Source organism: Acomys minous, assembly GCF_964271855.1.
Source record: "Acomys minous genome assembly, chromosome: 9".
Taxonomy (NCBI): Eukaryota; Metazoa; Chordata; class Mammalia; order Rodentia; family Muridae; genus Acomys; species Acomys minous.
In genome coordinates this window covers 2,754,057-2,767,070 of record NC_140490.1, presented here as the reverse complement: position 1 = coordinate 2,767,070, position 13,014 = coordinate 2,754,057, and the positions used below count along the sequence as shown (strand labels likewise).

Sequence of the window (13,014 nt, the reverse complement as noted above, 5' to 3'; positions counted from 1 at the left end):
TACTTTAGAGCACCTGGAGGAGACTGGTGGGGACTTGAGCTTTTGTTCCATAGGTCACAGTCAGGAGAGCCGGAGCACCGAGGGACGTGCTGCACCAGGATTCACTGCACAACCAGCAGCGGGCAGTGGACATGGGCACTCTGCCCAAGTGGTGACACAGGGACGGACTCGTGTGCAGCCTAAGCACAAGTTTATTTTAAGACTTTTAGTGACATAGAAATATCTTATTTCTATTTATTTCCAGACAGGGTTTCTCTGTTGCAGCCATGGCTGTCCTGGACTCACTTTGTAGACCAGGCTGGCCTTAAACTCACAGTGACCCTGTAGACCAGGCTGGCTGCCTATATTCTGGAATAGGCCTGCTAAGTTGTGAGGGATAGAGGGGAGGAAGCCAAGAAGAGGTACCAGAGCAGAGCCATGTACACAGGCACATGCACAGGCCGACGGAGGTGATGGCCACCACTGTGATGAGGGCTGTGTAGCTGGGAAGGTGCACAAGGCAAGTTTGGGGTCTAACTGAACAAAGGGCGTCCCTTAGAGACCAGAGCCCTTCGCCTGGGACACAGCCTAACAACCTAAAGTGTGGGGAGACTGGAGAGATCGGAAGTACACAAAGAACGTTAAATAAAAGGTTTTGCTTTTATTTAAAATAAAATGCATTTATACAGTCTTTAAATCACGGATCACTGCACAATCCTGGTAAGTCCAGCTCTCCCTGGCGCCCTCCCGGGCGCGTGAGCTAGGGACTGCCTAACTAGCACCAATGGCAGATGGAACAGCGCAGCAGACTAGAACACAGCCAGCCCAGGCTGTAGAGTTAAGGGCATCATGGCAAGTCACGACCTTCATGAAGTCACTCTTCATTTAGCAGACACTGAAACTGCATATTAATTACATACTTTAAAAGCATTTAATTAATGCAAGGACGCTACATTTAAGCCATTTCCTAGTTGTGAATAGTTTAAAAAAAACTGTACAATTTTATAAAATTTGTGTTTGTACATTAGTTACACAAAAACGCATACTTCATAGATCTTTACTTCATATTGTAACACAAAGGTTGCATATTTTTAGGCAGATAGTGAATATGCTGGTGAATACTAAGTGTTGTAATACAGTTTGGTGTAGAAGTAAACACACAACAACGTACAACATGCTTAACCAAGGACAAAACCCACCCAAGCACAACAGGTTAACAGTGTTTCCTTCAAGGTCAATGACATCATCGAATACCGAGCATCCACTGCAGACCTGACTTTATGGGAGAAGAGGTTAACTGGCTACCAGAAGTAAGGTATTTTAAAAGGGCATCGAATTAAACATACATTAAACACATGCATTATACATGATAAAACAGACTCCGTAGAGGTTACGGTCACCCTGGGTAACTTGGTAGTAGATGGCTTGTTGAGCTGTTTCCTGGTTCACCCACTACTTCAGCTTTCAGTTCGTGGTCCTAAGGAACGTGTGGTACTCCACAGGCCACGTACTGTATCAAGGCAGGCAGCAGATTAATAACCGGGCTTGTTAGTGCACATACTAACCGGTCTGGTAAGGCAAGACGTTTTTCAGGATAAAATGGTAAATTTCAAGCTCACTTTATTAAGCAGCATATAGAAAACAATAGCTTTGACGTTAAGTATGGTGATGGCTGCGGGGCTCCTTCGCCCAGGCCCCCTGCTCACACCCAGCCACTGGTGAGCTTGTAAAACATCTCCTCATCTAAACTCTCATTTTGGTCTTTTGCACGAGTGGAGAGGAAGATGTAGCCGCCGATGAACTCATGGACCACCTTGCAGTCTACTTCAGTACAGATGAAGGACAGCCGGACCTCATCTGCAAACTCCACAGTGACCTGGGTCAAAGACAAAAGACCCGTGAGTGTGCCCAGGAGGCGTCTCCAGGGACAGCAGAGCAGTAATACCCGCAGGTCTGAATGGTAAGGAAAGCGTATCAGCCCGCCCCGCCCCGCCCCGCCCCGCTCTTTACTCTGCAAGTTCTCAAGGGGCTTAAGTCATAAAGGTCCCAAGTGGTCTCTGCTGATACAATTAATGAGAGCGTCTCTGTTCAGGTCTTAGGACAAAAACTTACTTCCTGTGTTTTATTTAACATTTGCTTTAGCCTTTAGGTATCAGGCTTAAATATTTCAGAAAGATGAGTTTTTCTGATAGCAAGGGATACACGATGAATCCATTCCATGCCAAACCAACCAGCCTGCTGCTAAGGTGGTTTTATACGATGAGAGAAAAGGGTCCCAAGCCACACAGTGGTGCATGCGCCAGGGTTTAGAGACCCCCAACAACTGTTGTAAATGCTGAGCCAGTCACTAAGTGTGTGGGCACAGACAATAATCTGAGCATAGGCTCCCAAGCAGGAGTGTCCCACTTGTGAAGTGCATGCAGGCAGCATTCGTACTCCTCTCTAATCTAGAATCGTGCCCGATCCAAAGCAGCCTAGACATAAACAAACCCCGAGTGTTGTTATGAGAAGGGAGTTAGCTACTGCAGGAAGATGAGCTTACCACTTCTTGGTTAAGGGTGAGTAAGAAGTGAGCAGCCCACCGCCTGGTCTACACTTTAATCCTAAAGATTATTTTTCACTATTTATCTTTAGACAGTCTTCTGTGACCCAGGCTGGTCTCTTAATGCCTTGCATTTCTGCTCCTCCCCAAACGCCGAGGTGACGGCTGTGCTATACAACAGGGCTCAGGCATGCCAGGTGGGCACTCTGCAAGCTCCAGCCGCGGCTGTTTGTACGGATGGAGAGGACTGTTTGGGCGCCGTGAGCGCTAGCTCACCATTTTGATCTCCCAGTTGACGTTCCACTGTTTCATGTTGCTGAACCGCCATGTCTTGATGGCGTCCCCCGTGCTGGCATCCATCCGGATCAATCTGTTGTATGCGATTCCAATAAGTTCCTCTCTCTTGCCGCCCTGAAATCTGTCAAGGGGAGACGCTCAGAATGGGCGAAGGGGTTTTTCTCTAACTCTCAAGAGCGACTGAACTACCTGTCATCTTATAAGCCGAGATAGAAAGTCAGCCACTGTGAGTTGTTAGTGAGAACTGGGAGCCTAGGGTACTGTTCTTTCCGGTTAGTGTGGCCAGGCAGGCCTGCCAAGTAAACGAAGTGGACAAGCTGAACACGCGTGGACACGGCAGCACACTGACCTCGCGATGAAGTGTGTGATGCCGAACTCGGGCAGGGACTGCCAAGCTTGAATGAATCTCATCTTGGCTTCAATCAGACTCATTTGGGCTACGTTCTGATGGGCCTCCAAGATTCTTGCTGTTATCTAAACACGATTAAATGTTTTATTAAATAATTAGACACCATATATTTTGTGATAGAATTGAGATTTAAAAAAAAAAAGCAAACATTTTATTATGTGCCCAGTTTAAAAAAAAAAAACTGGAATTAAAAACTATCTAAAGCTTCATTTGGGAATGCCAATAAAAGCGACAATGTTACTTTATCACACAAGAAGCATTGCTGGGATTCTAGAGTCTGGCTGCCAGGGCGGAGGAGCAGATACTGGCGAGTGACGACAAAGTAACACATTCCAGTGGATACACAGAAGCCGGTTCCAGTTCAGCAACAATATGCTAGGGTTCCAGTCCAGAGACCCAAACACAAACAGTCTCATCCGTGTATCTATGGCAAACAACTGAAGTAATTTACTTATATTTACTTTAGGATGAATTCTCCCATGGCAGGGCTAACAGGATGGAGTAGGAGTGGCTATGGATTATGGCTCTGCAATGTTTAATTTCTTTTTGTAAATATGGAAAACTTACCAAATCTCTTATATAGCCTGGCTGTAGATGGCAATGCGAGGAGAGAAAAAGGAAGCAGAAAGAAAAAAAAAAAAAGAAAGAAAGAAAAAGAAAAGGCGATCAGAAAAACAGCAATGAAGCAAAGAAAAGACTGTGGTACCTGCAACTCAAAGTTCCAGCAGAAAACCATGCAGAACAAAGGCCACGCAGGAGGAAATGAAAGCCAGCACAAGGGTGAGAACGGAGCCGAGGAAGCAGCGGGTACTGTCCATTTGGAATACACTGCACTCAGACTAAAGGTGGAAGCTCGGAGAAGGAATCAGGAAGGGGCAAATCCCTCTTCCTCCCCTGTGTTAGTTCTCACAGTGAGGGTAAAGCTAATTATTTTAGTAGGAAAATAAGGAATGACTAATCCAAAGCCATCACAGCGTTCTCAGATTTAGTCAGATGGCAGGGTGCATGCACTCCCTTTCAGAAGGGAGCTAAGGTTGCACATGAGCTCAGGGCTACACTGTGCCTTTGTTTGCACAAAGAGGCAGCAGGCCCTTCAATTACCATCTGCTTTTTGCATCCTTTTTCCTGGAAGGAGAAACAAAAGGTTGCCGTACAGGTCCCTGGGCGCTGCTAAGTTTAGCTAGCATGTGTATAATTTGGGGGGATTGAAACAGATTAAACATGAAGCTATGCTGATGGGTCCCGCGCCCTGGCAAGCGTCACTGCAGGGAGCCTTGGGCCTATGAGCACTCAATAGGGACCAGGGCAGCAATGCAGAGGGAACCAGCCTCAGAGGCCACTTGAGAAAGAAGTGTCTGTTGTACTCAGTGAGGCCAAGGCCCCAGAACGGCGCTCAACCACAGGCCCACACACTGCTTTCTTGTCTCCGGAGTCAGAACTGAGGATTTTACATTGCATTTTGATGTCACATTTGTCTACAACTCAAAGACAGGTGCCTGGCACCTGATCTGGAAGTAATCAAAGCGCTAAGGTTTGAGATCTGAAGGCAAATGCGTTCAGATCTTCGGTGAGTAGGAAGAGTCAGCGCCTCCTCCCTTTCCCTACTTGTCTGCATTCCGCAGGGCTCCACAGGGCAGCACTTTCGCCATTCCTGACCACTCACTCCCACTGCCTATGACGCGGGCATGAACAACATGCCCGTCCCTGACACGGCCTCTGAGCCGCACAGCATGGACAGGCCATTCCCGAGGAAAGCCCAACTGTTTCAGACTTGTTTAATAAAGCTGTGTTTAAAATCAAGGAAGGAAATGTTCTGTCTGGACTTGAATGTTTTTAAATTATTCCTGAAAGATAAAAACGAAACTCGATAAAAATGATTTGTTTATTTTAGAGGTCTTCTCTGATCCCCCGCCTGATCTGAACCTCTCCTTTTATGGCGGTGCTGTTCAGGGGAGAGAATCCTGGGGGCTCCCAAGTCAAAATTCCCCTGCAAAGGACCTTTCAGGATGTATCAAAGAGCCACTTTCCTGAATAGCAAGCCTTTTATGGTATTAATTTCCAGGACAGGAATTCTAAAGAGAGTGTACAAAGGCAGTGGATTTATAAGTTAAAATCCATCAAGCTTTGTAACCGGGTAAGAGTCTGTTATGGTCTATTAATGGTAAGACAGCGATGGAGGACAAACTCCCTCCACCACTCAAGAGAAAAGCATCTGGGAAGGGCTGACTGTGCTTTTCTGTCCTGTTTCCACAGGGGACAAAAGAATCGGACCTTTAAGAGTGACTCCCTTGGGCTGGGTAGGGCAGACAGGCAGGCAGCACGGCGTCCCAGGACACATCGATCAGCTTCACAGATGATCTAACAGGTAGTTGGAGGTGACCTATGCACCACCCCCCAGCCCGGACCCCCATTTCCTCTTTTACATTCTTCCAAAGCTGGCCTCATTTCATAGGGGCACGTAAAGTGCGTGCACAAAACGACAAACCCAGCGGGCGAGCTCGACGGAGGACTACCTGCTTGTTCTTATACTTCTTTAGGCAGCGAGGCGACACCAGACACTCGGGATTGATGTCGGTTGTGATCTGCTCGGGGATCAGCTGGGGGTCTGGGTTCATATGCTGCATCTTCAGGAAGGAAAGAATGTTCTGGACTTCTAGGTTGTAGGAGCTGTCCGCCATGGTCTTGCCCTTGGAGGCTAGTCTGCAGGCTGCCATCCAGTGTGCGTACTGCTTCTCCTGTGGAAGAGAAACGCTGAGGGAAGAAGCCACCGGGAGCTCGGGACCCAGGGACAGCTGGCCAACTCACGGGAATCGGGAGTCAGAACGGCGAGGCTTATGCTTAACTGGAAAACTTACATTATCACAACGAAGCCAGATTTCGTTCATGCCTTCTGCGACCGGAATTAGGAGTTTTATGTTGAATTTCTGGCCTGAAATGTTTACATCTGGGGTAACTTCACATCCTGTAATAATAAATTTAATTATAGAAGTGCATAGAGGAAATCCTGAGCCAATATAAGTGCCTCCTTTTGTGGGGTCTTAATATGTTGAATTCTGACACAACATTTTAAGAACAGCTCTATTTAGTGGACGGTGACCTGACACAGCTTTAGCACTCAAACGTGACACACTAGACGCAACGGTTCAAAATTACGTACCTTCATGAGAAATAATAATCCAAATGGCTTCTCTAGAATCCAAGAGGCATCTCCACCCCTGAGTAAATGTTATTAAAGGCAAAGGGCACTTTAGGAAGTCCTCTGTTCTTTCCAGGAACACCATTACCTAGAGTCACCTTTAAGTCCTTTTGTAGAACTTTCCAAAGAAGTTGTGTGGTGCAATTAAAACAAATGTGTGAGTATGTGCAAGGTGACTTAGAGTTCATAACTCTGTAATTAGTCCTTAAAAAAAAAAAAAAAGACCTGAAACCAGGGAGCCAACCACAGCAAGTGCTTGCGTTTCCCACACCAGTACCTGTAGCACGGATCCCCTTGGTCCGCTCTCCAATCTCCTTATCCCCTCTCTGCCCAGCGGACCCTGCAGGGGAGTTTCTCCAGCGCCTGCCTTTGCTCCACAGGCCTCCCAGGCTTGATTTAATTTGGCATTCAGGGGGAAAAGTGAGCTCTCCCAGGCTCCCTCTCTACGCCTTGAGTGAGACCCCATGTACACCATGACATCCACACCCTCACGGCACAATAATCACAGGCAACCTCCACCACCTCTTCCCCCTGAGCCAGTGCATCCATCAGGACAAAGAAGTGAAGAAGCAGAGACCACCAAAATGACAAATGGAGACACCTAACTCCGTCCACAGCCCCAAGGGAATAAAAGATACAGCTAGGGGCTGGAGGGGACATGGCTCAGCAGTTAAGAACTCAAAAGGACAGGAGTTCAGTTCCTAACTCTCAACTGCCTCTCATTCCATCTCTGACACCCTCTCCTCGACTCCTCAGATACCTGTACACACACAGGCGCACTTAAAAATGAGATTAAGCTTTAATAAAGCTTAAAAAAAATAAAGCTGAGCCCTCAGCAAGGGTGGCTCAGGCTGCAGCTGCAAGCCCACAGGTGCTCAGGAAGAAGACTGAGACAGAGACATCCCGGCTTCCCTCAGGAGCTCGGGGAGAGCAAAATATGTTTTAAAAAGTGGATGGCTGGGTGGCAGTGGTGCATGCCTTTAATCTCAGCTCTCAGGGAGGCAGAGACAGGCAGATCTCTGTGAGTTCGAGGCCAGCCTGGTCTACACAGCGAGTCCAGAGCAGCCAAGGCTACACAGAGAAACCCTGTCTTGAAAAACAACAACAACAATAAACAACATAACATCTGGGTGAGGGAGGAAACCGGGGCTGTATCCCTAAAGAGGCTACGGCCAGGGAAACAGGCTAAGCTGACCAGGGCCAGCCTGTGATCACAGGTGAAGAACAAGCAGGATGCCAGTGACCGAGGGAAAGAGCGGGAACGCAGCCGTGGTGACTCCCTACCTCTGAGGTTCATCTGGTGTGCGGGTGTGCCACTGGACTCCTCTCGGCTCTTATAGCAGGAGATGGATGTGTCTTTGAAAGTGCACCAGTACTGCTTGTACCCTTTTAAGGTCAGCTTTTTGGGCCTATATGACAAACAGAATTGAGACAATACCACTTTGAAGTAACTCTGTCAGGGCTACGTTTTAGCAGCTTTCTCAAGTGTTGAAAAACCTGAGGCCAAGTTCGCAGGGCTGACTGACATCATCTTGCTTTGGCCAGTCTTTCCTGGTCCAGATTGCGGGTGAGTGCCCCATCCTTGTCAGTCTACTCCAGAGGATCCCACACAGCGAGAGCTGGAGAGCCCCCGGCCCCATACTTCTCACTTAAGGCTGTCCACCTGGAAAGGGCCCTGTGCACCAATAACCTGCAGGTGCCGGGGTGGCTGCAGGACTGCGGCCGCTGAGGCCTCTGGGTCATATGTACACAGCATGACGAGGATGTGCCACCTCAATGCTGCACACAGAAGATGACACAGTGAGGATAAAGTGTGGAAGGAGGAGGAGGGTAGAAACAGTGAAGTTCTGAACTCTTTTTTTTTTTTTTTTTTTTCGAGACAGCGTTTCTCTGTGTATCCCTGGGTGGCCTGGACTCCCTTTGTAGACCAGGCTGGCTTCAAACTCACAGCGATCCGCCTGCCTCTGCCTCCTGAGTGCTAGGATTAAAGGTGTGTGCCACCACTGCCTGGCTGACGGTCTGAACTTTGCCCTTGTCTTAGACGTGTTGCCTGCTGCGAGCTATGGGATTATACGCAATGGTTTCACCCAGCACACAGCAGGAAGCTCCACATCTTTGTTTCCCATCTGCCTTGCTGCTCAGCTGTCAATTTTGAAGATTAAAGGTGGACTGCTTCAAGTCTAGACAGATTCACTGGCAGCTTAGAGGAGAGGGTCCAGGAGCACATGAGCCTAAGGGGTCTGGAGCGCTGAGTGGGGAGCTAACACCGGCAGTCACAGGGCACCGTGTGGACCCACTGGGGCCAGGCGCTATCTCCAACTATATGATACAATCAGCCCTGATGATTTTACGATCAAGTAAAGCAACGATTGCTGTGGTTTTAATGTAATGAACATGATTATTTTAATTTCAAGTATTTATCTAACTGGTAAATCTTACAGATTTATTTTACAAATAAATTTGACAAACTTACTGCAGGCTTTAAAATACTATGAACATGACTGTACAACTGATAGTTCTTACTGATATTTGAAATTCCTCCCACTTTTGTACTCACTTGAAAACTTTAATATAGTCAGCAAGTTCTGGAATTGAAGTGATGTCACCCTAGGGAGAGTTAAAAGATACACTCAGGTTACATGGTATCACAGAACGCTAACAGACATTTGAACAAAATGGCAACTTGTACAACCCCAAGACCTGGCTGCTGCTTCTAAACACAGCTGAACGGTTGCGGCAACACAGGGAGAGAGTAAAAACGCAACGGCAGTGAGCAGAATGTGTTTTTCAGCGATAAGTCATTAATTAGCTTTAAAAGTAAGCAGTATTGCTGTGCGTGGTGGTGCATGCCCCTAATCCCAGCACTCGGGAGGCAGAGCCAGATGGATATTTGTAAGTTTGAGTTGGTCTACAAGACGAGTCCAGGACAACGGGCTGCACAGACAAACCCTGTCTTGAAAAACCAAAAATAAGTTATTGTGAGACCTATACCTCCAAGTAAGCAGACTACCATATGAATCTTTTTGTTTGTTTCAAGACAGGGTTTCTCTGTTTAGCCCTGGCTGACCTGACCTCACTTTACAGACCAGGCTGGCCTCAAACTCACAGATCCACCTGCCTCTGCCTCCTGAGTGCTAAGATCATAAAGGCGTGCGCCGCCACGCCCGGCTTTCTGTGATATGATTATGCTTTCCCCTGTAGAAATGCCTTCCTATCATTTGCAGAACTAGTGGGGGGTGGGGGGGGAAAGGGAGAGACAGGGGTTGCTCCTCCCACCACAGAAAACCTCTCTGAAACTTCCTGGCACTCTATGACTAACTTCCAGGTACCTCATCTGGCAATGGGAAACCCCACCAGAGGCAAGCCTCGGCTAGATCCACCCCACCAGAGGCAAGCCTCGGCTAGATCCACCCCATACAGAGGCAAGCCTCGGCTAGATCCACCCCACACAGAGGCAAGCCTCGGCTAGATCCACCCTACCAGAATGGTTGTTGTTCTCCCTCCTTCCAAGGTGATCTCCAGGTCAGAAAGGGCAGCATCAACTTCGTCAACTTCTTTGTCACTGTTGTTTAAATGATTTTCTGATGTCATGATTGACAGCTTATTGATATGATACTGAAACCACAATAACATGTTGTTGAAATGGCTGTTTAATTGCACAACTTTAAGATGAAATTACTACTTGACTCTATATTGTATTTTTTTTTTTTAATCATCTGATTTGCAAAAATAAAGTGTCAGGGCAAGAGGGCTGGAGAGAGGAAGGCTCAGGGGCTAAAAGCACTTGCTGCTCTCAGAGGACCCAGGCTTGGTTTCCAGCACCCTACATGGCAGCTCACAACTGTCACTGTGGGTCCGAGGGATCCAGCACCTCCTCTCATCTCCATGGATGCTGCATGCACATGTGCACAGACAGAACTGCAGATGGAATACCCATACATGTAAAAGTCAGCAAAGCGCCCTGGACCCGGGAGGAGAAAGGGCACGGGCTCCGGCAGCTGGGCTCAGTGCGGCCGCCCTGCTCTCCAACACTGAACCCACGCGCACACAAATGCCTCCTTGGTGCAAAGGGGATTTGCAGTTCTGTGGGAAGCCGTGCTAAATTCTGCCATGTCAGAAATCCTGTGCTTAGGCTGTATGCTGTGACCTTCGAGTTGCTGACCTTTACCTCATGAGGTCTTGCGTCCTAGGCTATCCTTAGACTATTTACCTTTCAAAGAAGTAGAGAAGTCTCAACTTGGAACCACCCAGAGGATCTAGGAAGTTCTTACAAGGAACAGCTCAGAGAACTAGGAAATTCTACAGGGAGCGATTTAGGCTATTGTATTCTTGCCCGGGGGCTAGGGTGAGTGAGATAAGAATAGATCCTATTGACTTTGCCCTATATATGTTCCTGCTAGTCGACATTAAAGTGAATCTTGATCAGAAATGTCCTGACTTGATTCGTTATTTCTCACGTCTCTGTACCCCACTTTCAATCCCCACTCCCTCTTTCAGGTGAACCCTGATTCGATTTTCCAGCGGGCAGGACCCGACACACCTCCACACTGCATTTGCATGAGCAGAGTCTGGGGTGCCTCTGTTGTTGGCTGCTTGGTTTCCAGGGCCCGGAACAGGGCCTTGTACATATGCACGTCCTGTGAAGGTCCAGGCCATGCACGACGTCTTCTGGGGGGTGAACTAACCCACTTGCCTTACATCACTGGAGAAACCCACGCTCACTGCCCTACAACCCCAATCACTCCAGATAAAGGCACCGCCATTATAGCCCCAGGAGAGGGCGGAAGCTAGCTCCACAGTCTCAGCTACCTAAGAATAGGAAACTGTTTCCATGTGTGATCAGACAGTGTGTGGTGCAGAGAGGCGCCCTTCTAGCTAGCTAGGAACAGTTGCCAGTTTAGAATTTTCTAAGATGTAATATAGTGGATTCTAAATACACTCAGTGGCTCAGAATACTAAGTCTGTTAAGTTTTGATGTCAAGCTTGAGATTTTACACAGATCAACAGCATCTGGTGTAGCTGCAAGTCAAAGCGTAAGCAGCTCTGAACGTGTGAAGAACCGATTTGCCTGATGAAGTCTGTGAGGACATTCAGTGCGTGGGCCGAAGCCAGTGGCCTGTATTCCAGGACTCAGGGACAAACTTTCTGGTTATACGAGGTCTGCAGAAACTGTGAGGCATGGCCTCAGATGTTGAGAATCATGTGTTTAAAATGCAGATACCCAGAGAGCCCAACTCAACCACTGTGGCTTAGCCTGAAGTCTGCATTTTTACAAAGCACTCTGGCTGTCTTGGACACAAAAGCCCTTCAGAGTCCCCTGGAGGAGTCCTGGCTGAGAGCAGACCACAGAGTTAACTTTGCCTCTGGAGGCAACTACAATTCATGCATGTATCTAAAGGTTTCAAAAACTATCTTATTAACTTTGTAACTTTTTAGTCTACAGTTTATCCTGAATTTTCTTTTCTTCTTGCTGGAGTAAGCTTATTTTACAGAGGATCTGGGTGCCCCAAGGGCAGAACAACTCAGGGTGTGGGCTATAGGCTCCTCACCATACTTTCTTTATGCTGTGTTTTCAATGGTGAAACATTAGCAGAAACGCGAGTTCTACTGAGCACGGTCTCAATGGGGAAGAGCCTGCATGTCAGTCTTTTGGATTTGTACTCCAAAACTCCATCATACCTGGATTCTAAGATGGTCCAAGAGGGCTGTGCTTTGAGGCCCTTCACCTACCGTGACTACACTCTAACTAGATTCTGCTGTGCTGTTTGTCAGCGGCAGAATGCTTGCGAAGGCTTTGGGCATAAACTCTAGCACAATAGTAAAACAACAACAGAACTATACAAGACCAATGCCATACAGTAAAATCTACAGCCATTAACAGATGTCTTATGCTTGTTTTTGGCAGAACCTCTACCAGAGGTGAGTCTGTATCCAAAGTGCAAAAGATAAATTTAAAGTGTCACTGAAGTGAGAGACGACCAACGAACTGTCCAGACTTAGCTCAGGAAATTCTCCAGAAACTTTAAGATTCTTCATCTCTCTAAACAAATGATGAATTCATCCGTTGGCAAAAAAAAAATGTGCTTTACGCTCTGCTGCCTTCAACAGAGACTCCGGGTTGTCACTGTGAACTTCCTGGAGCCTTGGTACATTTAGAAGGCTGAGAGCATTTTTTGTGTTCTGAGAAAAGAAGTAAAATCTTTACAGTGAGAGAGCTTCTTAACTGAGGTCAGTCTTGCCTCTCTCACTTCTATTTAAAGAATATCAATTGCCCTGGGACCTTAGGGAGGACTAGCATCCCATCCCAAGGCAGGGACACTTGCCAAAGCCCCACTCAGACATACTGAAAGCAAAGAGAATCAATCTGGTGACAAAGGACCTCACTGCTTCTAAGAACTCCGATTTGTCTAAAGCCATTTCGCTAGAGGGTGAATCAGTAATGGGAGTAGATTATTAATTTTTTAATAAATACCACTATAATTTGGAAGCATGTGGTATCCAAGGCTTACATTTGGAAAAATACTAGCTTAAAGTAATATTAGCTTTCATTTGATTATTAATATTTTTAAAAATTATGTTTATCCTAGTCTC

General features: G+C 47.1%; 1 protein-coding gene across 6 annotated transcripts in view; it reads right to left on the bottom strand.

Moving 5' to 3' along the window:
* Window positions 1-620: 620 nt before the first annotated feature.
* FERMT2 (FERM domain containing kindlin 2) overlaps window positions 621-13,014 on the bottom strand; it is an 80,000-nt gene continuing 67,606 nt past the window's right edge. For 2 of the 6 annotated variants that reach the window (XM_084797082.1, XM_084797084.1), the window contains 10 exons: window positions 9,904-10,038; window positions 8,981-9,030; window positions 7,708-7,832; window positions 6,083-6,189; window positions 5,741-5,962; window positions 4,329-4,352; window positions 3,795-3,815; window positions 3,168-3,292; window positions 2,798-2,939; window positions 621-1,855 (listed from right to left, as the gene is read on the bottom strand). In XM_084797082.1, coding sequence (XP_084653208.1) covers window positions 1,682-1,855; window positions 2,798-2,939; window positions 3,168-3,292; window positions 3,795-3,815; window positions 4,329-4,352; window positions 5,741-5,962; window positions 6,083-6,189; window positions 7,708-7,832; window positions 8,981-9,030; window positions 9,904-10,038 — 1,125 coding nt within the window. In that variant the 3' untranslated portion in view covers window positions 621-1,681. The remainder of the gene's footprint in view (window positions 1,856-2,797; window positions 2,940-3,167; window positions 3,293-3,794; window positions 3,816-4,328; window positions 4,353-5,740; window positions 5,963-6,082; window positions 6,190-7,707; window positions 7,833-8,980; window positions 9,031-9,903; window positions 10,039-13,014) is intronic. The other 4 variants (XM_084797083.1, XM_084797086.1, XM_084797085.1 and 1 more) reach the window with 2 other exon arrangements.